Raw genomic sequence first — 26,786 nt, 5'->3', positions numbered from 1 at the left:
AAACCGCCAAGTAGAGACCCCATTTCTAACAACAGGTAAGTGGAATCATCGCTACTTTTACGACCATGCCCCATATTTCCTAGCCCAATACCTGTTTTGCTTCTCCTACCCAACTGAATGCACCCGATTCTGCGGTTAATGTCATTCATTGCTTGACACATTCCAAAGACCCGGCTTTTCTTTGCAGAGCCTGTCTTCCTTGCTTGGGAAAGGTATGCCCATACGTGGATCCTGTGCTTGCTATGCCACCAGATTCAAGCTAACCTGGCTCATGAAGGATGATACCCTGAAACTGGTCCCAGGATGCCTGGTTCTGGTTCAGGGAGGACCTGGCTTAGCAGTTTCGGCTAGACTGTTCCCACGGGGAACAGGGTCAAGACTGATTTGCATATGGCTGGGTCCAAATTGGAATGGATTGGCAGGCAAAAAAACTGATAGATTAAACCCAGATCTGTGACTGGGGGTGAATGTTTAATTTGCTCTGCATTCCATCCATCTTCTGTTGTTTTTGCATTTGTAGCCCAAAGTGGCAAGGGTATGACCAGAAGTGGGTCCTGTGCTTGTTATGCCACCAGATTTGAGCTAGCCTGCTTGTTAAAGGGTGATACCCTGAAACCGGTCCTAGGATGCTTGTTTCCGGTTCAGGGAGGACCTGGTTTAGCAGTTCGGGCTGGACTGTTCCCATGGGGAACAGGGCTAAGACTGATTTGCATATGGCAGGGTCCAAACTGGAATGGCATGGCATGCAAAAAAACTGATGGATTAAACCCAGATCTGTGAATTGGGGGTGAATTTTTGATTTGCTCTGCATTCTGTCCATCTTCTGCTGTTTTTGCATTTGTCTTCCTCGCTCTGCTTCGGCAGCCCCTGCTGGTTCAGGGCAGTGTTGGAGTTCACAGGATTTGTGCCAAGCTCGCTGCTGCTCGAAATGCATGCTGCTTAATCACCGATTTGCTGTTAATCACCATGCCCCGATCGTGACCTGGAGGCCCAAGTAACTCTGCCTAGCTGAGGAACGCCATGGTGTTTTTGGCAACTCCGAAGACTTCTTTAAAGTGCAACTCTGTGAGCTTCGCCCAGGCCTAGTTTATACCAGACAAGGGACTGTGAGTGGACAGTATCACACGTTCTGGGAGTTGTAGGTTTTTACCTGAGAAATATGAGTGTTGTAGTTCTTAATGATGTTCACTGTATTTTCAATGATTGGGGTTAAAAAAAAAAAGTAGGAAAGAAAACGCATAATCCGAAGCTTCCGCTCCTGCTACAGAATCTGTGTGATTTCTTTTGTGTCTGGAGTATGTTTGAGAGAAGGTATACCTAGATAGATGTTGAGTGATAATGGTCCTCAATTTGTATCTGAAAAGTGGAAAAACATCCTAGCAAGGAATGTAATTACAGAGAAACACACCCTGGTTTATCATCTAGCTAGTAGTGGTGGGGTTGGGAGATTTAACCAGGTTATCATGGATTCTGTACAGGCGGCAATCAATGCTGGTGTGAATTGGGAAAAGGAACTAGCAAGTATGTTGTGGGCCTATAACATAACTCCTACACTCACTAGTTGTAGTCCATTCAAAATACTCAGGGGTAGAGAACCTTTTACTAAAGACAATAGCGCTTGCATGAATTTAAAAGCTCTGAGCAAATGGTCTCCTACTATGGTCAAAAGTAATATTTTGAAAACACAAAAAACTTACAAGGAACACTATGATCTAAGGTATAATGAGAAAGAAATCAAACTATCATCGGGAGATTGGGTGAGGGTAAAACTGGGAGTGAAGACTAAAAAAGGCAACAGCAAGTTTTCGTGTCCTCTTCAAGTTAAAAAATGTTTGCGTGTTCAGCCTTATTAAGCGATGGTAAGGTGTAGCACGTGGGAAGCGTGGCAAAATGTAACAATATTTTAAAGTGGAAATATGAGAATGATATGCACAATGGGTCAACTGCTAACTATAGGGCAGATGTATCAAAGGGTTTTACCCATTTTATGTATGTGGGAAAATGTGTTTGTACATATGGCCCTATGAGTGGTTGTGGTCGGTGATAATAAGAGAATGCAAGGAAAAAGTGGATGTGCAGAGGAAGATACCTATGATGGAATACAAGATGATAATGGTTCTAATGAACATACTGCACTACCGTTGACCACTTCTACCCACAGTGGCAGACCTGTTGTACAACCAAAAAAATATCAAAATTTTGTTATGGGGTAACTGTGTTTTGTTATGCTTTTTCCTAGTTACCTCTAGGAATGATTTACAGTATAGTGTAAATAGTGTATGTAACCTGAAATTGTTTGTTAGTATATTAAAGGAGTGGGGTGTGTGGTATTGTAAGCTGTCACTTGCCAGTGTTTAACAGCTTCCATTCTAGAATGGAAAGGAGGTGAGACACTGCAGTTGGGACGGAGATGACAGACGGGGAAGGACTTGTATAATTGTCAACCTGCTCTCCAGAATAAAGGTAATTTGTACTTGCAGTGAGTGTGCAAACTTCTATCTACAGTGTTCGTGTCAAAGGGCCGCCCCTCCCGTTTTTTGGGTCAGGTGCACGCAAGTGATCTGGACCATGTTGTAATCTCTCTGTGGGCTCCTAATCATGCCAATGTCACGGCCGTCACTTTTGTTAGTTTGTGGGCTTGCCTTTTAGAAATCAATTCTGTCAGGACAGGAGGCTTCGGATTATGCTTTCTCTCACTTTACTGCAAAAACGCAGCAGCCAATCAAACTTCAACAAAACAAAAAACTACATTTGCCATAAAACCCAGTAGTTTGAGTTCACCAATCATAGTACATCCCTCTGTATATCAGTCTCTATCTCCACAGTCCTTCCTCTTTCTTTGCTGCTGCAGCCAAGAGATAAGTCATTTCTTCAGTTTCTTTATTATACAGATTTATGGTATATGCTAGACACAGCGTGGAGCGTGAGCGGGCTCGACTCGCGTCGCGGTGTCCTTTGCTCTATTCAGCACGCCAGCGTATGGTTATTTATGCCCTTTTTGCCATTTGAGAGGCCCGGCACCAAGCCGGTAGGCGTGGCTGAGGACAGGCTTCGGAGTCGTTCCGACTCCCAGACCGCAGCGGTAAAGCACAGGACTTGTCCTCTTTCTATTTCGCCGCGCGCGCATGCGCTCACCTCGCGTTCTCTTTTTCTTCTGAGAACGAGGTCTTTGCAGTGCACGGAGCATGGAGGAAAGCTATTTTTAGCTCTTTACGTCTCCGAGCGCAGCGTTTGAGCCCAGGAACGCCCGACGGGGCAAGTTCACGTTAAATAGGCTCTGCCTAGGGGAATTAAGCAGGGGCTCCCTCCACAATTAAAACTTAAATAGCTGTGTCAGATAAAGACTCTACTTGAATTTTCCCTGCTGGGGAGTATTGTTGCCCCCGTGATCTCCTCCATCTCCTTGAATATGGCATACTACGTTGGCGAGGATGACTATTACTAGGACCAACCTGACACTATGGATGACCATATGGAGGAAAGACTAGTGGAAGCCCTGGGCTACCATGTCCAGGACTCCGTGAACCAGGCTCTAATTAACGCACTCAAACCATTTGCTCAGCCCTTGAGACGTTTTAAGCAGCGAGAATTGAGGAGTCGCCCCTTGCTTGATGCTGGTTCACAACCCGACCAGCTTTCTGATCTGGGTTCGTCCCAGGAAACCTTGAAAAGACCCTTATCCTCTGCTGATATATTGGCGAATATGGCAGCCTCAGTGATGCAGGATCATGGCTATGATGTATACTCTTCTTGGGACATGTCTGATACAGGAAGAGAGGCCTCTTCTAGGCCAGAGGGCCTTTCTTCCTCTTCTCCTTCCTGCGGCTCGGACCAGGATCAGGATGACCCCAAGCCAATGGGGAAGCATAAGCGTAAATCCCATAATACTAAAGAGCGCCGCTCTTCTCTCCACAACCTTTCCTTTGACCCTGAAAGTATCATTCACCCCAGATCTTCAGAGTGGCCAGACCTAAAGGAGGGCAATCTAGACCGTCTGCTCAGATCCACCTCGGAGCTCCCTGTCATTCTGGACATCGCTCCCACTATCCCCCATGGGCCGTACCGCAATAGCTAAAATGCTAATTCTACCGCGTTTTCTGTACTATTTCACAGCCCTCCCGCTGACATTACCACGCACATTCTTCCATAAACTGCGTTCCCTCCTAACTGAATTGCTATGGGGCAGAGATAGACGAAGGGTATCGCTAGCTATTACACAACACCCACAAGTGGAAGGTGGTTTGGGTATGCCAAACCTGGAATTATACTATGCAGCAGCCCAACTGCAATGGATAGCTTCATGGGTCAACAACTCAACGTCCCCAGAAAGCGTAGCAATGAATGAATACACAACATCGCAAACAATATTAACAACATTATTAGCGGGCTCCCCTTCTCCACCCAATAGATCCCCAATATTGGAAGCTGCTAAATTTTGCTGGAAAAGATATGTCCAGGGCAAGTACAACCATCCCCCATACTCACCTACAATACTCTTATCCCAGATCCAGAAAATACAGAACCTAACACTTCACCATGATATACGGGAAACTGCAACTTTAAATGTGGGTGACCTATACTCTGATTCCCATATAAAAACTTTCGCGGAACAGGCTTCGATGGGAGTAATGCACACTGGAGCTTTTTTAATGTATGGGGCCATCACCAAACTGATACGTAGCCTGTGGGGCAACAGCAATAATGAGCCCAACGAATCCGGGTTGCTCACAATACTCCTGACAATAGGCAACACTAAGGGCACTATTTCAATGATATACAAAGCTCTAACAGCAAATGCCCGCATAGATTTATCCCCAGCTAAATCTCGCTGGGACACCACCCTAGCTGCTCCAATCTCCCAAAAAACATGGGAAATCATTCTTGCCACGGTTAAAATGGTATCACGAAACACCAGATTGAGATACACTCAGTTTAACTATATCCATCAGACGTACTTATCCCCTGCACGCATCAACAGAATTTATCCTAATGCCAAATCGGAATGTCCAAGATGTGCCACATCTACTGCCAATTTCTACCACATGGTCTGGGAATGCTCCTCAATAAATGCAAGCTGGCAGAGAATTACAGAAACCACCTCAGAAGTCGCTGACCATGCACTCAGCCCCTCCCCAGAATCGTGTCTCCTAGGAATCCGCCACTGCTCCAAAGGTGACAAACACCAACACAAATTCATAGATTTGGCATTTGTAGTGTACAAACGCTTGATCGCTATACATTGGAAGGCGCCCCAAACCCCCCTTTACATAGCCTGGGTGCGGGACCTATACAACCGTACACAAGCAGAAGCCCACACATTGAAACAAGTACAACAGACGGGCCAGCCACAAGAAGGAGTTAAATTTGGAACAGCTTCGTGGTTAAAATAGAAACTAGAGATGACATGTTCCCCCCATGACTCCCTACATTTCCTTCACCAATAGCGCTGACACTAGAACATCAAATTAATACATAACCTAAGGAACTATCAAGATTCCCCAAGACAGATTGGCCATAAACTCCTCCAAACTAACATGCATATGCCAGGCCCACTCAAAAACATGCACCCTTGCTTAAAGTCTGTACCCACATTAGTTGTGCTCCCCCACCCCCCCATGCACCCCAACGACAATTCCAATGTTCAAAACACCATTAAGCACACATGCATGAAAAAAATACAACCAGAGTGATCACAGTTAAATAATGTATAGTTTTTCTCTTTATTGTCTCTTCTCTGTTCTCTCTTTCTATTCCATGCATATCATCAAAAGCTTCTTGTTGCCTACGAAGCTATATGAGCTAAGAAGCCGCATACTCCTTTGAAACAATTGTAATGCATTGTCAGTTTCTATAACTTGCTTAATAAACAGATTAAAAAAAAAAAAAAAGATCTTCAGAGTGGCTTCCTTGTGAGGAGGTTGCCCAATATGTACAAGATCACATCCGAAAAGGGTTTGACTGCGACGTGCGGAACACTCTGCGCTCAGAATGTCCTCGACCTTCCCTTCTGAGTAAAGTAGCGGAGACCCCTGATCTAGACCCAAACATTGCCACGTTCATGCGAAAGTTCTCCAAAGATCCCAAAAAAGGACTAGATTGTGCCTGGAAGACTGCCAGGACAGGCTCCTCGATATTTCTGGTCCCATCACAAAGATCCTCGAGTTAGCCTTCCAGGCTAAGGAGTCTTCGTCTTCTTTGGATCCTCAGACAATCTTGGAGTGGGCCCAACGGGCTATTTGTCTACTGGGCAATGCGAACTGTGCCATGTCTACTGAACATAGACGCTCCTTCCTTATGAGGATTGACCCCAAGTTAGCGGATCTGGCTCCCAATGATGCGGGTCCTGCAGCCAATGGCTTACTATTTGGCAACAAGTTTGTAAAGGACTTAGGAAAGTACGTGGCTACCTTCTCGGCCTTGGACAAGGCACAATCCTCTATGAGGAAAATGTTTAACAGAGGCCTTTTTGGCAGGAGATTTTTTGGTGAGGTTAGATCTAAAGGATGCTTACCTCACTGTTCCCATATTTGAGCCTCACCGCCATTTCCTCCAATTCTGTTGGTGAGGGATTTGGTACGAATTCTCCGTCCTTCCTTTCGGGCTGTCATCCACTCCTTGGTGTTTCACCAAGTTGTTAAGACCTGTTAAGACCTGTAGTCCAGATTCTCAGAGAAAGAGGGGTTCGTCTCATTATCTATTTGGATGACATCTTGATTATGGCCCAATCAGAAGAGTTAGTCCTCCTTCACTTGTCCTGGACGATCCATCTTCTACAGGAACTAGGATTCCTCATCAACCTTGACAAATCAGTGCTGACTCCATCCAGAGTTTTAGAATTCTTAGGTTTCCAGGTAGATTCCATCAAAGCTCAGTTACTGTTACCTCTGACAAAGAGGAGAGCTATCAAGAAGGAATTGAAGAGAGCCCTTGCTTGTCAGACTATATCATTGAATACCCTGGCTCGCCTTGTGGGCCTGTTGGCTTCTTCAATCCAAGCAATATTTCCAGGGCCTCTTCATTATCGTGCTTTACAACGCCTGAAGATTCTTAATTTTCGCAGGGGTTTGTCTTATGCGGAACAGATTGTGTTGTCCAACGAGGCCAGGTCAGAGATCAATTGGTGGCTAGCACACATGGATGCCTGGAATGGCAGAGCCATTTTTTTTCAAGTCTGGAAATGATTATAGTATCGGATGCCAGCCGGTGGGGCTGGGGCGCTCGCTCTGGTCCAGTTCAGACAGGGGGCCGATGGTCCCAGGAAGAACTGTCCCTTCACATCAATTGCCTAGAGCTATTAGCAGGAGCTATTGCTATTCGCTCCCTATCTCCTCGGCAAGCGAAATGTTGTATTCTTTTTCGGATGGACAACATTTCAGCAGTCCAGTATATCAACCGTCTGGGGGGGACCAGGTCCCGTGTTTTATCGGAGATTGCGAAGGAGTTTTGGCGGTTCTGTCTTCTCCATCACATATCGGTGACAGCGGAATATATTCCGGGCCGATCTAATCTGATTGCAGACTGGAACTTGCGTTTCCTGAGAGACGGCAGCGACTGGAAGCTGAGCCCTTTAAAATTTAACAAGCTGAATGCGCGTTGGAGTCCATGCAGGATAGACCTTTCTGCCTCAAGACTCAACAATCAACTGACTCGCTTCTTCAGCTGGAGACCGGACCCTTTGGCGCCGGGACCAATGTGTTTCTCCAGACTTCGGAATCAGGAATGTTTTAGGCGTTTCCCCCTTTCATCATGATTCAGAGAGTACTCTCTCAGGTGAGGAGACAGAGAGCGGAATTAGTTTTAGTGACACCCATTTGGAAAGCACAACCTTGGTTCCCAATGGCGATATGGATGTCATGCGCCTTGCATGTGACAATTCCACAGGATCCTCTTCTGTTATTAGATCTTGTTGGATCCCCTCATCCTCTGATATGGAGGGGACAATTGCCCCTAATGGTGTGGAGAATTTCAGGAGACGCTGGCAAGTGCCTGGAGTTTCGGACAACGCAATGTTTTTCTTGTCCCAATCCTGGGCTCCATCCACTCACAAACTATATCAATCTGCCTGGAAAAGGTGGGTGTGTTGGTGCAATGAACGAGGTGTTGATCCCGTGGGGTCCTCCATTGTTCTGACTGTCAATTTTCTTTCTGATTTAGCTTCTCAGGGTTAAGCCTATAGAACCATTAATAACTTTAGATCAGCAATTTCAGCTGGTCATCCCCATTTCGAGGGGAAACTGATGGGTGAACATCCACTGGTTTGTAAGCTTCTTTGGGGAATCCGCATGACCGCACCACCTCAACCTAAATATTCTTCGCTCTGGGATGTTGATATTGTTTTAAAGTTTCTAAAATGATGGCCTTGCAACGAGGATCTCTCTCGTAAGCAACTTTCAGCTAAACTGACTATTTTATTATGTCTATTGTCATGTCGGAGAGTATCGGAGGTTCGCGCACTGGATTTGGCAGGTAGAGTATTTACTCCTTCTGGGGTCTCTTTTTCTATCACCAACCGTTCTAAGACATGTTCCAGATGTGTTTCATATCCAGCTTTTGCCCATCATCAAAAGCTATGTATTGTTAAATGTTTAAAGGCGTATGAGGAATGTACTAGAGAGGTACGAACAAATAATCAAGGACAATTGTTGATTTCCTTACAAAAACCTTTTGGTCCTGTTTCGGCAGCAACGTTGGCACGTTGGGTTCGCTGGATTCTTCAAGAAGCCGGTATAGATATTTCTAGATTTGGAGCATATTTGGTTTGAGGTGCGATGGCCTCTAAGTCATTCTTGTTTGGTTCTCGTTTAGAGGATATTATGAGAGCAGCTGATTGGTCATCGGACTCTACATTTAAAGTCTTTTATCATAAACCAATTGTTGATGTGGTGTCAAATGTTGTTAATGCTTTGAAGTAGCATAATCCGAAGCCTCGGGTCATAGAATAAAACTTTTTCTAGCTATTGCGTCAAGAATTTTCAGTTCAATTAAGGACACAGAGGTGAGGATTATCCCTCCCTTGGGAGAGTCTGTAATATATGTTTGTTCAATGATGGAAAGTGTATTAAAACATGATTATTGCAGTTTGATTTACCCGCCCTTGTAAGATATAGATCTAGTGAGTTCGGAGGATATTATTATGATTTATTTTATTTCTAGGTACAGAAAACAAAGGAGTTTGATCACGTTTGAATCTGGCAGTTCCGGTCCAGTTATGATCATTCGGAGTCCTGATTTGGCCTTCTACGATCGTTGTGATTCAGCACAGTTCTACGCTGTCCGTTGGGAGAAGGTTCAGAAGTGTCCTGTTGGTTTATAATACTTTTAACTTTATCGCAAAGAAAGAGGAAGGACTGTGGAGATAGAGACTGATATACAGAGGGATGTACTATGATTGGTGGACTCAAACTACAGGGTTTCATGGGAAATGTAGTTTTTTGTTTTGTTGCAGTGTGATTGGCTGCTGAGTTTTTGCAGTAAAGAGAGAGAAAGCATAATCCTCGCCTCCTGGTGTCCTTAATAGAACTGAAAATTCTTGACACGATAGCTAGAAACTTTTTTATTTATTCCATTTGTGAAAGGCATGCACAGGTCATGCCTTTTCCGGTGTTTAGCCCTGCTCGAGTGCACCGGTAAACTACTGAAAAAATACAATCTTTTAATTTCCTGCGCAGTGCGATCTCGCTGGCAGAAGTCGAGGGCTTTGCCTGACATTGACCTTGTTACATAGAAAATTGCACTTTTGCTGGTTACATGGATAATTGCACTTTTACGATGTTTCACTGCCAGCGAACTTGTTTCCTTTTCTGTCTCTCCTTTACGCTCATGGCGACCATCAGTTCGCATATGTGAAACTATTTTACTTTTCATTATTAGTTTATGTGGCAAGAAAAGTCCGGTTAGGAATTTACAACGCAAATAGCTAAAACGCGAGACCCGTTGCAATGAAGTTTATAAAGCACTTGAGAGAAGTTTCTTACTAGTTTTTTTTTAATTCAGAGTTGCACGATTTGTCCAGTTCTTCATTACAGTTTATTTCAAACACCATATGAAAATCCGTTGGATGTTCGCAACTGCGCAACGTTGGCAGGTGTTTAATTAGTATTACCCGCATCCCGCCCCGTTTTCAAAACATAAACACACGACCCCACTCCCACGTGACTCCGACCAGCTGGGTGAACCTCCAGTCATGTGGAGTTGCAGAAGCACATTCGCTCATAGTCATGGAAATAGAAGAAAGGCACTTCCATTCCTGAATCTGACAGCAGCCGACGCTGCATGTATGTGAGCCTATGGGGAGCGTTTGAGTGACGTCACCTAAGGCACAGACGCTGCGGGGGGAGCAAAACATGGCGGATCACATTCCCCTGCGCCCGGTGCGTAGCGCTCAGAAGCGAGCAGCCTATTACAGGACAGCAGAGAGACAGAGTAACAGGTAAAGTGTCCAGATGGAAGGGAGCGACGTTCAGGGAAGTGAGGGGCAGAATCTGCGAGTGCCCAGGTTCAAGAGAGCAGAGAGAACAGACCTGTGCTGAAGTGTGTTGAAGCGAGATATTTATTCTTTTGCAAGCAGAACTGACCTCCTCCTCGTGGTGGGGGTCTCATTGGCACGGCCCGCTTGAGAGTGTTTTGGCACGTGGCTATCTCGGTGAGCCAGTCATCTGCCACCTGAGATCAAGGTGTGAGGTAATGGTTGGCAGCACGTTGCTTTCAGCACCTGCGGTCAGTCAGTGTCTTTGATGTGTATACTTCTGAAGGAGCTACTCTTCAAATATATGATTTCTACAGCATCTTTCCTCGTTGTGTTTCAGTGTGTTCTTTAAATTCTTGGACTCGTTGGTGCTTATAGGTTTCTGTATAACAAGAGCCTCCTTAGCAACTCCTTCCTCAGGTGACCCATACTTTCCTTTGGATGGCATCTTGGAGGATGCTCTTGCTCCCTCTGCAATTCCATTTTCCTTGAAAGTGTCAGACTTGTCTAAGATGACAGAATAACCCACGGTTCACAAAACAGTCATGTTAGTTTATCCTTTGCCCCTTACAATCAGTAACAGGCAATATCTTTAAGTAAACTTCTTAGTACAAAACCCCATCAGGTATTCCAGACCTAAGAAGCTCAACCATCAGTTTACAGCTAGTGTACGTATGCTGCAGGTTTCAGGATAGGACACTGTTTTTCTGGCGAAATATACCACTGTAACGGGCGTTGCTGGGTTTGAGTGTTAACTTCCAGGATTAGAACGGTTATCTTAATTATTAGCACAAAAGACACAAACTTGACATGCGATTAACCAGATGAAATCCCTCCTTCCTCCTGATAGCCACTGATGGAAAATAAGAAATACAGTTTGAATATAACAACTCTGATGTTTGTGTTGTCACAGAAATACCAAATCTCTCTCGTAAGGTATCCTAACACAACTAATCAGTGCTTTTGCTGTCCACTAAGTCCTGACGAAAAAATGTTCGCGCTTACCCGCCTAGTAGCACTTGTTGTTATACCATAATGTTTAGCAGCTCATGCCGATTAATTCCAAGGCCATCATCGTAAGCTGAGCATGGCCTATAAGAAAATTAATGATTGGCAGTAGTTTTTCATATTATCAGAGCACAAGCCCTAAAAGAAGAAGTTGAAGGGGGGGGGGATACTAACATCAGATCTTAAGACCTCACGCACATGATTAGCAGGTCTATCATGAGTGCATTTGAGCACATTACAATATTTAACAAATTCGATTTTGCACCAGGGTTGTGCCCAAAAGAAGCAACCCAAAGCAAAATCTGGGCCTCAACTTTTACATTTACTTTTTAACATTCTGACAAACAGAAATAGTAAATAAGAATAGTGGCAGTATATATGTTCTGCTTAATTGGCTGCAAAGTCTGCATTTTAAAATATCTTATGGAGTTAAGGTAATTTCTGCAAAGAACTTTGTATGCCAACTAAATCACAGGGAATAATAATAATAATAATGGTAAGATAACTCTGAAGGTTAACATATTTGCTGGAGATATCTGTGTTTTGTCTAATCAAAGTAATGTTTTGTCCGAATCAAAGTAGTATAGTGGGTTAATATGTCTCCTTCAGAGCGCATCCTGTGACACACAGTTGACACATTTTTATTTTATGTAAATGGGTACCCTCACTGTCAGATGGAACACACCCTGTACATTGATTTTCCACACATATGATTTATTGTCAATCCATAATATGTATGTGTGATGTAAAGCGCTCTTACACCCTGCATTGGGATGAGTAGCGCTATAAAAGAAATAAAATAAAATAGTGACAATTTAATCTTTATTTGTGTAAATACTGGAACAGACCAACACATCTGATCTTACAGTGCATGCTTATGTCTTATATACAGGAGCTGAACAGAGCCAAAAACATCCCTCTTAGGTACCTGTGACGAGATGAGCGTGCGCCTTTGTTTCCCCTCCTTTGCATTTAGGTGTGAGGCTCTCTGTAGCTCCCAGCCAGGATACTTCAACAAAAGTAGGTCTGATGGCCCCTTAGCTTTCGCCTTTGATATGGGCCCACCTGGAATCTGACAAGCCCCTTCCCGGCCTGCATGTCTCTGCTTGGAACAAAAGCAAAAATACAGGTGTTGCTGAATGTGTCCTGGTGTCTACAAAGATTACTTGGGACAAGCTTAGCATATTTCTGTGGGGCCCACATTCTTGGCAGGGTAGACAGAGTCCAGCCTGTGAAAAAAATGGGTACATGCTGTTTACCCATGTCTACCCTTGACTCGAGCCCTGAATGTTATTGTTTTCTCCCTTTAGGCATCCTATGGTTTGGACCCACAAAGAAGATATACATGGTCGGCTTCACAAGTTAGAATATTTTGTTGCCTGGGTTGTGATAGGTGTAAGTCGCTGGGAATGTTTCAGCCCAAGCCCCTACCCTTGCAGGCTTCACTGGCTTCCACCTGTAAACACTGAAAGATTCCAGGCACCCTCTCTGATTTACAGCATTGTTCATGATAGTGGCTTAGTTACTGGGAACCTTGATTGGTTGTTTTCGCTCCCATTTGATTTTTTTTAAATCAATGGGCTGAGAGCGTTGTCTTTTGCTTCCTTCGAAAAAGTTCTAGAGATTCAGTGGTGGAATCGTCTGTTGTTGCTCTCAGCAAAACCAAAGTACCTATGCAAAATAATTAGCATTTGAAAATGTAACTATTTTTACAAAACAGTTTTATTTGTTTTGACCCAACAGGCACATTGATGCTTCTGAGCTACATGCACTTTATAAAGGCTCCTGACGAAATTACTGTATGACAGCTGTGTTTATAATTGTGTATGTTCACTCTTTCACTAAAAGGGTAATAGCGCTGTTGAGAAATGTTTGTAGGATCACATTAAACGTATAGCAGAGCAGAACCATGTATGGGATGCTGACTCCCCAAATCATTCATCAGTAGTGAATCGGTTCACAAAAAGTGTGTGAACTGATTCAATAATATAATATAATATACATTGTTTTTATTATTACTGTTTGGGATTGAGGGTCTTAACTAGGTATCAATAGGCATGCACCATTACACCACCCACAAATATATATATATTTTTAATAAAATTGGTCATTAGGTGGTGGTCTGGGATTTGGGGCCCTATTTCTTTATTAGTTATAAAAATACATTAGCCCCGAATTAAAGCTATTACTGTCCTCTTAAGAAGTAGCAGTGCTTTTAAATAACAGTTTAACTAGCCTGCTGACAATGCCTGTAGTGTCTCATTGAATGTAACTCTGCTGTACAGAGAAGTGCAATTGTTATCAATTAAAGCTACTGTAACGTGGAATAAAAGATCCGACCATAGTATTGTTTTACTTCTTAAGACACATCCGACCTTACTTACTTCTCATCAAGTCCTAACAGTTTATAAACTTGGGTCAAATAGCATAAACACATATTACACTGTGACATTATTTAAAAAAAAAAAAAATAGTTAAAAAAGTAAGCCCACCTTATGATTCAGTAATGAGTGAAGCCCCCTTTAGCAGTGGTAACTTGAAGTAAGCATTTCCTGTAAGAGCTTCTTCATTTCTCACATCGCTATGGAGAAATTCTTGCACACAACCCCTTACAAACATATTAAACTTGGTGCTGTTTTAGCGTGGCCAGGCAAGGTGGCTTGCTAGAAGTGCCTCTTGTGAGCTCCCATTTTACCGGCTGAAAATTCTGCAATGTCCTACCTACCTGACCCAGCCAGAGAGGCTAATTCTTTGTGTGCTGGAATATGGAAGATCGAGCACACGTTAATCCGGCCACAGGAGCTCTGTAGACCTCCATGCCCAACTGCAGTATTCTTGGTGGGTAAGTCCATGATGTGGCACAGCCATGGGGTGTTGGACTGGCCCTGGATTACGAGGTAATGAAAACACACGCTGTCTGCAAGGCCTCTGACACGGACCAGGGTTTCTGTGTGTTATGGCAATCTAGAGGTGATAAAATGAAGCAGAGAGTCATAGAATGGAGAGGAGCAGCCCAGCAGCAACCTGTCTGTGGTGGCACCGAGCTGCCATTTTGAACATAAATGGACCTGTGGACAATGAGTCACTTGATGTTTGGGCCTTGGCGTGGCCTGTCAACTGAGGAATGGCCCAGACGAGTGCAACCAAGAGCTTGAAGGCACATGAGTAGGGTGACCACCTGCCTATAATTTTCATAGACTATCTGTGAGTAAACCCCAAAGTCCGTTGTCCGTGGTTGGATATTTCAACGGACTGCATTTGTCTGTAATTTTAGCATTTGTACTTAAAGACCAGTGTTACAATTTAAATGCCTCAGCTGAAGTGGAAGGTGTCCTATGCTGTGATCCAGAGGGAGGGTCAGACACATAAACAAGAACCAAGCCTTCTCACCAGGTTGCCGGCTGCCTTAAAGGAAATGTAGATCTTTGTAGTTGGTGATGCAAAGGCTGCTTGGGAACCAGTAGAGGTGGTGTTAATTGATGGAGACCTTTTAAGCTTCCTGAAGACAGATTTATACTTTTTGAGGGTTATTGTAGCGGCGTTCCAAGCTGAGCTATGCAGTGCATGTTTTCAATGGACAGTTGTATAACTACACTAGGCACAATCTCCATATTTCTAAATTCTATACTTCGAAAATATTTTTTTGTCTTTAACCTAAAATGATGTCCACATTGTGTGGCAACCTTTATGATTTTGTGTGTAATGCACATTTAAAATAATGGCTCACACATTCACAGGGCTTTCTGTGACGGGTAGAGATTTCCTGGCACTAAATATACAAAAGCAACCATTTACTGCTGAGCCAAACAGAATTCAGGTATATGGGATTCTGGTTGCACACACATACATCGTAATTGATCACAATAACCAAAAGGAGTTTCATAACATAAAATAGTGTATTTTGCACTGAATTTTCTTTTAACTTGCATGTATTTTTCATTTAAGGTGTGCATCATTTTAAATGCAGTTACCTGATGGTAAAAGATAAAAAAATAGTTCCAGAATATTTTGTTATTTTTAGTCTCGCCTTTGATTTTGCCTCTATGCTCACTGACCCTAGCTAGCACCATTGTACCCAGGATAATAGTATACAAAGTTTTTTAATGCCCTTCAACCACTGAGAACGCCAGTGATGCTAGGATATGGTGTTCCTCAGTCCCTCAAGTTCACTTTGTACCTTTCTTTTAGACATTGTGTCAAATTAACTTCTGACCTGTAAAACACTGTCCTTTGGTGCTAAAGGGGATTGAGAAAACGAAAGTAATCTAGTCAGTTGCTCAATTGCACTGTGTGTGACCGGGAAACATCGGTTCAAATCCTGGCTCACGCACATGACTACATTGTGTGATGTAAGTCAAATCAAAGTGCTTCATTTGTCTAGTTTACTCTATAGTAGCATTTGAGAACACATTTAAGTTATTCAGTTCAAGCTGGATCCTGTGTAAAAACCTCACTTTTATATGCTTCAATGACCTGTAATTTTCCATCATCCATAAAAATAATAATATTGGCCATGACAGAAGTGACACTTGCCAATTCGAACGCTTTGTTCACTCATGGCTTTGTCAGGAGAGAGGGTTAATGTTTTAAAGTTCATGTTCAGAAACTTCCAATTCAAACAAAATGTCAACGCAATGTTGTGAACTAATATAAATTGAAACACTTCCATATGTTAAAGAAACATTTTCTACAGTTTAAAGTCTTTATCATGTTCTTATATTTTGTTTGTTGTGTAGTTTGCTCCCCAAATAGTTTGAAGTTTCTGTATGTTTCTCGGCAGTTAAGGATGAGCCGGACCACTGGTTCAGGCTTGTCTATACTGCAGAGCCATTTTAAAACATGGACAGTTTGCAATTGCCCAGGGACCAACATCCAAAGGGGTCTGGCTCTATGAGCACTAACAATGAACTGTCACATCAGCTGACCCTTTTTTTTTTAACTGTATTTTTTATTGTGCATTATAGTGAAACAAACAATAGGCCCCTCAGGGCTACTTTGAAAACTATTACATGGGGATGAAATACTGTTTGATTGGTGTGCAATATAACACAATAACATTTCAAGCACCCTGTGGGTAAATAATTCTGTATCATACATCTTTAAGGGCTATTGTGGATGTTCCTCGTGTAACCTGGTGCTAAGTCCCCTCCCTCTCGCATTCTAATTCCAATCGTAATAGATCCTCCATGGATCCCAAATCTTGTGAAATTTCCTCGGGCCCCCTCTAGCTTTGTACGTTCGTCACATTTTCTGCAATAATATAGAAGTCCAGACCCGCTTTCCAGTCTTTGTTTGAGGGAGGCTCTGCCGTCCCCCAGTATTTAGCAACATCTCTTTCGGCCACCACTAGTCCTAAATTGGCAAATAGAAGTTTGGGCCTAGGGAGGTCTATGTCTGTTGGAATTCCCAACAATATACATGTAGGGTCTAATTGGATCTTTTCTTCCTATACTACGTCTAGCTCGCTCGGTATCTTGGTCCAGTATACCTGTATGGTGGGGTAGTGCCAGAGAGTGTGCAGGAATGTCCCTATGGCTGACCCACATCTCAGGCAGTCAGGAGATAAGGCCCTGCCCATCAGATGCAAATATGACTTGGCAAAATATACCCAGTGGAATATTTTGAATTAGATTAACCGCAACCTTGTTTTGATAGCCACTTCCCTCAGATGCATCAGGGCAACCTCCCATTCAGTGCCGTCCATATCGCCCAGGTCTTTATCCATCTTTCCAGCAGCTTTTTTATGTGTGTCAGGTATGTTGTTGTTGATAGTTTTGTATGTCCAGGAGACTGTTTTCCCATTCATCTCCCATTGTAACCTTCTGCCTTCCAGTGAGGCATATTCCAAGAGGTCAGTGAGGTCTATCTTCTCCGCCTCTCATGCATGGTACAGTTCCATGTATTTGTAGTGTTGTGCGGTATTTAGGTGGTATTCCCTTTGCTGGGAGCAGAATGATTTTAGCTCTCGGATGGCCCTGAAAGTTTCTTAGATATCGTGTGAGAAACTACAATCCTATTTTCAGGTTTGCAGGGAGTTCTAGGTGTTGCAACTTACCCCCTTTCCCAGAGGTATAAACTGGATTTATTTTTGTTTATCATGTAACCTGAATGAGTGCCATATTGCTCAATGATGCGAAACAGCTCTGGCAACTTCCTATGCGTTTTTTCAACATAGAGCAGAATATCATCCTCGTATAGCAAAATTCTCTCATCATCCCCCCTCCCTCACCTGGAAGCCTAACAATGTTGGATGCTGGCAGATCAGCCATGCTAGGGGTTCCAGCACCAGGGCGAATAGTAGCAGGGAGACAGAACGGCCCAGCCTCGTTCCCCTCTCAATCAGAAAATCTCTGATGTCACCTAATTGACTTGCACGGCTTCCAGTGGGCAGTGGAACAATAGTGTTATCCGCTTTAGGTATTTAGGTCGAATCCAAATTTCCTTAGGGCTGTCTTCATGAAGGGCCAGTGGACGGCATCAAATGCCTTCTCAGCATTGAAAGACAATAGCATATGGAGTTCTTTCCTCTCTCTTATGGCCCCTAACCAGGTAAGAAGTCTGCATAGGTTTATTCTAGTGGCTTTCTTGGGAACAAAACCCCACTGATCTGAAGGGTGATGATTCCAATTAATCTTGTTGCTAGGATTGGGCCCCGTATTTAGTTTCTGTATTAATGAGGGATATCGGAGGTTAGGAACTACAGGCTCTCCATCCCACCCCCCAAAACCCACAATGGGACTGAACTTCAATTCAGTTCATTTAATATAGTTTGCTGTATTGGCCAGCAACCACCAGTCACTTGTTGGTGTGCATGTCACCACAGTCCATATCTCTGCTTCTACCTAGAATGGGGGTGACCACTCCGATGCCCTGTACTTCTTGTCCTTCCCATGGGTTAAATTTTTTCTGTTGGTTCAGTGAGCTGGTCTGTCTGGGGGGACGATGCAGCTTCACTTGGGTCTTTTTCAAGCAATGTGATGGCTTGCGCTAGTGGATGAGGTTGGTCTGTGTCTGATGCTGAGTCTTCCCTAGATGTCATGTGCCTGAATATCTTCTTTGCCGTCATTCCTTAATGTTTTTTGGAAGCTTTACGTGTCTCTTCTTCGGATACAGAGGACTGCTGTGAATTCTTTGAACTCCCTTTAGGTGTGCCCCATCTCTTTTGTATAGACCTGTCCCACTCGGTGAGCTTTTGCTTGGCTGGAGGCTTTGAACTTGACCCATTTGTGGGATGAACTTCCATCCTTCTGTTACTGTCCCCTTCACCCGGGGCCTTTGCTCCAGCCATTCCCATACCTCTTCAGGGATTTGGAAAATGTGCATCTTTCCTTGAAAAATCAGTTTCAGCTTTGCCGGGAAGAAGAGAATAGATTTGATTTGTGTGCTGTGCAGCTTGGCTTTGACAGTCAAACGTTCTTCGTTGATGCTGCACCTCATAGGTATAGCCTGGGAAGATTTTACCTTGGCATTTTCATGTCTGATCTCCCCCATTTTTCAGGCTCTATTAGTACCGTATCTCTAGCCTGGTAGTTCAGGAATCTTGCAATGATTGGTCTCGGGGGAGCCCCTGGGATGGTTTATTACCAAATGCATGGTGTGTGCACTAGATTATGAAACAGGTAGACAGTTTGTCTTTGGGAAGCATTCGTCGTAGCCCTGAGTCCAAGAACGCTGGTATGTTTTGGCCTTCCACTCCTTCTGGAAAACCCATAAATCTCAGGTTGTTTATTCTCGTTCTGTTTTCAGAGTCTTCCAGTCTCCACAATATGTCTTTGCTCATGGCGCAGCTGTCTGTTACTTCTTTACAGAGTCTGAACTGTGTCTTCCAGGTCAGATGTTCTTGTTTCAGCAGATGATACTTAATCAGCCATGTTTCTAAGATCCTGTCTGAGGAGGGAGACTGCAAATCTAACCTCGCCCAACTTTCCTTCTAGTATTTCGCATGAGGTCTAGATGGCTTGAAGTATTACTGTCCTGTTTCACACCCTACAAGCTAGCAGACTCTGAGGCTTCCTCACTGGGGCAGGCACCACTCTGGTATATTTGTCCAGCCGTCCCTGACAAGAGGCCCTTTGCTCTTTGTCTCGGTCATGATGGGTCCAGGGGACGTCACTGCCCTTTTCTGTTATGGTGAGGGTGCGTTTCTATGTCCTTGTTGCGCACCTCACTAAGCTACTCTTCCAACACATCCCTCGATGTAGCGCTCACCCGGGGTTGCAGTTGTCACCAACTTCTGTGTCAGGGCTTGCCTCTCGTGTGCAGTACTAGGGTTCATGGGCCCCAGTGCCTCCCACAAGCATGCTGTTGATATGTGCGCACTCCCAAGGCCTAGGTGTTGGGCCTGCAGAGGCACCATGAGTGACAGACTGCGCCATAATGGTGGGGGTCCCGCTGAGCGTGCAGTTATAAGAGAATGTCAGGATGCCCAGCTCTCGAGTTTCTAGCACAATTTCAGGCCCTCCAATTGCACTCCCATATAAGCCTCACTACCTGTCAGCGCAGGGTGAATCCTCGGTATGGAGCATAGTCTGTTCCTGCCCCTGGGGCCTCCAATTTGAAAATCCGGTTCAACGCACCAGGGATGCTGCACTGGTTGTGGGCCTCTCTTCTGTCCTCACACCTGCAACTTCCACCACTTCTTCTCCCTCTTGGCTACGTCCTTTACGCACCCCCCCTTTGTGCGCCAGTCTATGTTGGTTCCACTGTCGTGGGGCGGGCAATCTAATAGCTCACTCTCTCTATGGGACTTATGTTGTGCCGTGGAAGTTACAGGGTCCCTGTGGCGCGCTATGTCTAGGGTTGGGATAAGCCCTCCACTATGTCTTCCACTCTTCCCACGTGCAGTCAGAGAAAGGTGAGCTTTTCTGGGCCTGCAGTTCATTCACTTTTATCTCCCCAGGCTGTTGATTGCCCCCCCTCATGCCCAGCACATCCCCGCTGCCAGGTGCAAGGTAAAAGGGGGGAGTGGGCCCTAACACTGTCACCCCCCCCCCACACACCCAGCACATTCCTGCTGCCAGGTGCAAGGAAATAGGGGGGGAGCGGGCCCCAACATGCTGCTGCCTCGCTTCTAGCCCTGGCCCCAGCCTCTTTCACCGGCTTCTGTATGGGATGCAGCGTCGGTCCTGGGTTCGCCTCTTGCTGGGATCTGTTTGGGACACCATGCTGTCCGGGACACCATGCTGCCTGGGACCCTCTCTTTGGTCCCCGCAGTCACGGCCTCACCTGCCCTGTCTCTCCTCCGGCTGCTGGCATGTCCACTTGTGTCAGAATATCTAGCTCTGTGGCCTCCAACTGCGCCGTGCGGCCTCACCTGCTCCGTTACTCCTTTGGCCGCTGGCCTGCCCTGATCTCCTGCAGATGGAATGTGGCAAATGGGGTTACTGATCTTGACGGCCCGGATGAGCTGGTGCTTATGCGCCCTGACTGTGCGCCTCTGTCCTCTCACCACCTTTCACGCTTGGCCCTATGTCGACTGGGCCTCTGCAATATCTCCTCACCGGCGGCACCTAAGGCCTTGCAGCTGCCTTTCTCAACCACATTCGGTACCTTAACTGTGCTGAATTGGTTGTCCCCAGTATCTTTCTGGAGTCGGATGGCCCCTATTAACATTCAGCAGTGTCTTAAAAGTAATCCACTCATGAGGCACACAGGATAAATTAGGATTTTTACAGGGCCGAGTCACAGAGCTTTTTACTGAGCGTCTGTTGTCACCACCATCTTGGCTCTGCCCTACGTCAGCCGAGTTTTACAGGATGGGAGAGTGCTGCTTATTCAACCACTTGACAGTGCCTCTTCTGTTTTGAGACTCTCTACTGAGGGTCCATGTACACAATAGTTTCCAATATTCATGGGGGGTCTTTCTGATTTTAGGAATTGTCCCACTCTGTTCTTTTCTTTCTTATTTGTTCAGTTATTATCAATGATTCTTTGAATCTGTTACTGCGGATTTTCCCTCTGATCTTTACTTCATCCTGCTCTTTAATTCTCTTTTATGGTGTCTGGCTCCCAGTTCTGAGATAAATGTAGCGTTCCTAGAGCACACTCTTATGCAGCAGTGGAGCTTTTTGGTGCTGTTAGGCTACAGACGAGTTGTGGGTACCTCACATCTTGACATTTAATGGGAGACTGTCACCCACACCATCTGCTGAGCCTCATTAATTGTTTTAGGTTTTACGTGTAGTTGAAGATCCGGTGAGCCAGATGTGTTTGTTCAACTAGCAGAAGTTGAAAAAGCCACTTACCTTAATGTTTCCCAAACTGATTGCCAAGGGTATTGAAGTGTTTAGAAACTGTTATATTTATGATGTAATGGAACACTGATTGAGTAACTACATCTTAAAGGTCCTTAAATGTATTTGTTTAAACTCCGCGTGACAATTGTTGATGAGACTTGCAGGAGGAGATCACAGTTCTGCGGGCTGATTAAACAAGCATCATACCTACTTTTGATGGCTGAAGACTGATGTTTATTTACAACAATTTTTGGCGGCAAGCTTGTCAGCCTGTGGAAATCAGCCTCCTAGGTGACACTTAGTGTGAGAGTTGTCTGTCTCTCATTACCCAGCGTGATCATTGTTTAGTTAGCGGTGAAAAGTGTGAACTTCGTTACTTTTGAGTTAAGTTTAACCCACCTGAGGTACCCCTTCTTCTTATTTGGATTTTTCCCTGATTTGTGGATACTCACCATTCCCAGCGAATGGCGCGCAAGGCAGACTAGGGGCGCATAGCCATTTAATAGATATACTTTGGTTGCTATAAGTTTAATCAGTCATGGCTCGCTGCTCTCTGAAGGGGCAAGTCGGAGGTGCGCACTGGGGATCATTTAATAAAAATTAAAGAAAAACTTACCTCCTCTGTTGCCGCTGCTCTGCTCCTCTGTCTTGTCGCTGCAGGCACAGGCTCCCAGCCTTCCCTGCGGCCAATCCTGACACTGCTCAAAGCAGCGTTAGGATTGGCTGGGAGCAACCAGCCCAGGTGCTCCCAGGCAGACTGGGAGCCTGTGTAGGCTCTCTCCAAATTGGCAACTGTGTTGCTGGGTTGGGGAGAGCCTACTGTGCATGTGTGTTTGGCCGGCCCAAGAGGGCCGGCCAAACATACATGCACACTCCCCCTCCCCCCCCAATACCCCACTGCTTTACAAGGAAATGATAATAAACACAGTGGGGGGGGGGCGACGCTCCTCTGCCCTAACAGAGGATCCGCCCCTCAGTTTAATAATTAATGTAATTTTCCACAATTTTTGGGTCTCGGAGTAGTTAGGAGCGTATATATATATATATATATGAGGTGACATTGAAGAAGCGCAAGCCCATAAGTAGCCATGAGCTTTCTCTCATCTGTGTTCAACTCTACTGTGAAACATAGCACTGTGAGCTCGCAGCTCGGCACAAGCTTCTCCTTACCTGCCTCAATTGCTGAGAGTAATGAGTGGCACTGCAAGCTCATAATTCGGCATGAGCTCCTCTTGGTGTGGTGGTTCGGCTGCATGTCCGGTGTATACTCGGGCGAACATTGCATCAGTTCTCCTATTTGGAAGCTCTCATTGGATCCTGAACCACGTAACTCTTCGTACATTTACACGCTGACGTGCACAATTCCTGTAAAGGGACTGTCCTCACTTGTTTTCTTAAGAGGGCCGTTTCCAACTTGTTTCGATGCACGGTGACGTGCACAACAGATAATTAAGGAAGCGCCACAGTTTTGGACCAGTAGGTTGTACTCACTGGTCTTCTTAAAGGTGTTGTTGCCAGCTTGTTCCAAAGCACGGTGACATGCACACAGCGTAATTAAGGAAGCGCCACGTCATTGAACCAGCATCACGGTGATATGCACACCTTTTTGTTGGAAGCAACCTGTACATTCTAAAGGTACGGTGATGTGGACACCAGATATAGGGGGTCATTACAACCCTGGCGGATGGTGTTAAAGGTGCGGTAATACCGCAAACAGGCCGGCGGACAAAAAAGGGAATCATGACCCTGGCGGAAACCGCCAACAAAGACAGCCACTTTAACACACCGCCCGCCACGGCGGTACAGACAAGCAGCGCGGTGGTCACCGCCAACAGACATGCGGAAGACAATGTACCTTCCATATTATCACAATCTACCAATCCGCCACCTTTTCCGGGGCGGATTCACCGTGGATAAAAACACGGCGGAAACAGACATTTCAATGGGAAAACGCTCACCTGATCACATCCCACGAGGAAGGAGGACTCCATGGAGCCGGAATTACAAATCCTACCAGCCCTTGTATTCCTACTCATCTACGAAGAGCAACGCCGGCGCAGACAACGGTGAGTACTGCACCTACGACATAGGGGAGGGGGAGGCAAAAGTTAGGGGGACACACACGAAACACCCCCACCCTCGCATATTACAACACACACACCAATGCATTCACAAAAATCACAGTAACAACCCACAACCCCCCTGGAAGAATGCAAAGACAAAACGAAATCTGTTCAAACATTGTAATGTATCAATATACATGTCTCAAAAATATACAGATATAATAGAAAATCAATCAAAAGTATATACATTACTACAAATAGTGCAGACATGCACATCTCAATGTCCGTGCACCACTAGTCCAAAAATGCATGGGCGAGGCCCACAAAAGATACCTGTCCACAATCGGAGAGAACACTGCCGGGGCATCAGATTGAAATACAACAGGCACCTCGGGGAAGGGAAGGGGGGGGGCACCTCAGCCGGATGAGTGCAAAGCCAGATCCACGACAGGGCTCCATGCCCATTGATGTATCCTGGGGAGTGCAAAGCCACAATCTCAAGTCTCTACAGTGGGTGGGTTGCCCACTGTACCATCCTGGGGAGTGCAAAGCCACAGTCTCTCAAGTCTCTACAGTGGGTGGGTTGCCCACTGTACCATCCTGGGGAGTGCAAAGCCACAGTCTCTACAGTGGGTGGGTTGCCCACTGTACCATCCTGGGGAGTGCAAAGCCACAGTTTCGCAAGTAGATAACAGCCTCCACTGGTTCTGGAGGGGGACTGGTGCCCAGACTGGATTAGTCTCCCCGTGAAAGTTCCTGTCCCGTCACTGTCCCAGCTGCACATGGGATAACGATGCTTGATGTGGCGGCCCTTTCATTCTTCCCCGGTGCATGCCCTGTTCAGCGGTGCTTTGCCATGGCGGTTCTGCCCTGTTCAGCGGTGCTTTGCCATGACGGTTCTGCCCTGTTCAGCGGTGCTTTGCCATGGCGGTTCTGAACTGTTCAGCGGTGCTTTGCCATGGCGGTTCTGGACTGTTCAGCGGTGCTTTGCCATTGCGGTTCTGCCCTGTTCAGCGGTGCTTTGCCATGACGTTCTCTGGACTGGGCATTGATGTGTGGCATGACGTTCTCTGGACTGGGCATTGGTGTGTGGTATGACGTTCCCTCTTTGCCCAGCGGGGCTGTGGCAGCCGGGGCCCTCCTGGGCACTGACTCTGGAGGTGGTCTCCTGACCAGTGACGATACTTGGGCCCTCCTGGGCACTGACTCCGGCAGTGGCGGTGGTCTCCTGACCAGTGACGATACTTGGGCCCTCCTGGGCACTGACTCCGGCTATCGCGGTGGTCTCCTGACCAGTGACGATACTTGGGCCCTCCTGGGCACTGACTCTGGCGATGGCGGTGGTCTCCTGACCAGTGACGATACTTGGGCCCTCCTGGGCACTGACTCCGGCGGTGGTCTCCTGACCAGTGACGATACTTGGGCCCTCCTGGGCACTGACTCCGGCAGTGGCGGTGGTCTCCTGACCAGTGACGATACTTGGGCCCTCCTGGGCACTGACTCCGGCGATGGCGGTGGTCTCCTGACCAGTGATGATACTTGGGCCCTCCTGGGCACTGACTCCGGCGATGGCGGTGGTCTCCTGACCAGTGACGATACTTGGGCCCTCCTGGGCACTGACTCCGGCGGTGGAGGTGGTCTCCTGACCAGTGACGATACTTGGGCCCTCCTGGGCAATGACTCTGGCGGTGGTCTCTGGACCAGTGACAATACTTGGGCCCTCCTGGGCAATGACTCTGGCGGTGGTCTCCGGACCAGTGACGATACTTGGGCCCTCCTGGGCAATGACTTTGGCGGTGGTCTCCGGACCAGTGACGACGGTGCTGACGGTGGCGTCCCGACCGCCGGGAAGGATGCCGCTCTTCTCCGCCTTGATGCTCACACCAGGCTGTGCAGACTTCCTCTGGCCCTTCCCCACCTTTGGAGGAGTCACAGCTGACTCTGCAATCCCCCTGGGACCCCTGTGAGTTGTTTTGCCTCCAGGAGTCTTCACAGGGTCCCGTCGGCCACTTTCCAATTTCAGAGCCTTTACAGGGGGTGGGCTGCCAGTGCCTTGGCTCCGGGTCACACTGCCTGCCCTGATGGCCGGTGCACTCCACACACCTTGAACAGGCAACACTGGTATTGGAGGCTTTTTGGCTGAGGCGCTACGACGGGACTGATGAATTGGAGGGTGGGTGGGGGCAAAAAGGTCAACTTTACAGAGGGACAGTTTCTGACGAACACTGGGATGGGTAGTTGGAGGGGGTCTGGGAGTGAAGGAAGAGGAGGTGGTTGTAGGAGGTGTCACTTTAGGTGTTTTGGGTGCAGTTGCAGGTACTGGAGGCTGTCGTGAGGTGGATGGATGTTGGGTGTGTGGGTGCCCGCGTTTGTGTACTTTGGGAGGGGGCGTCACAGACACACTGGGAGAGGACACAGGGGATGTGTAAATGGGAGTGGAGGTGGTGATTGCAGGTGAGCGGGTGTGGTGCTGGGTGTTCTGGTGCGACTCCTGGTGCCTGTAGATGTAGTGCATGCAGGTGAGAGTGTAAACGAGACTGGGAGGGAGGAGGGAGACGACGAGGAGGGGGACACAGTGGAGGCAGTGGATGTTGCTGTGTCTGCATGTGGGTGATGCTTGTGTGTGTGCCTGTGGGTTGTGTGGTGCCTATGTTTGCCTGAGCTTCCCTTGTGTGTTGACGTGTGTGCATGCTGGTCTTTAGGTGTGCTTGGGATGGGCTGGGGTACAGGGGATTGGGTCTGGGTGGAGGAAGTTGGAGGGGGGAGGCTAGACACAGGGACAATGGCTGCCATCAGTGCTGAGGCCAGAGATTTCAGGGTTCGCTGAAGGACAGCCTGACCAGAATGAATGCCCTCCAGGAATGCATTACCGTGTTGCAACTCCCTTTCTACACCCTGGATGGCATTCACAATGGTAGACTGCCCAACAGTGAGTGACCTGAGGAGGTCAATGGCCTCCTCACTGAGGGCAGCAGGGGTGACTGGGGCAGGGCCTGAGGTGCTTGGGGCGAAGGT

At 46.3% G+C, this 26,786-nt stretch overlaps 1 protein-coding gene across 2 annotated transcripts in view; it reads left to right on the top strand.

Moving 5' to 3' along the window:
- Nucleotides 1–10,295: 10,295 nt before the first annotated feature.
- ATP9B (ATPase phospholipid transporting 9B (putative)) overlaps nt 10,296–26,786 on the top strand; it is a 2,250,419-nt gene continuing 2,233,928 nt past the window's right edge. The window contains exon 1 of one of the 2 annotated variants that reach the window (XM_069219789.1): nt 10,296–10,429. In XM_069219789.1, coding sequence (XP_069075890.1) covers nt 10,344–10,429 — 86 coding nt within the window. In that variant the 5' untranslated portion in view covers nt 10,296–10,343. The remainder of the gene's footprint in view (nt 10,430–26,786) is intronic. The other variant, XM_069219790.1, reaches the window with a different exon arrangement.

Source organism: Pleurodeles waltl, chromosome 2_2 (assembly GCF_031143425.1).
Source record: "Pleurodeles waltl isolate 20211129_DDA chromosome 2_2, aPleWal1.hap1.20221129, whole genome shotgun sequence".
Classification (NCBI taxonomy): domain Eukaryota; kingdom Metazoa; phylum Chordata; class Amphibia; order Caudata; family Salamandridae; genus Pleurodeles; species Pleurodeles waltl.
The sequence above is the reverse complement of the archived record's forward strand: the minus strand, read 5'-3'. Positions and strand labels throughout refer to the sequence as shown.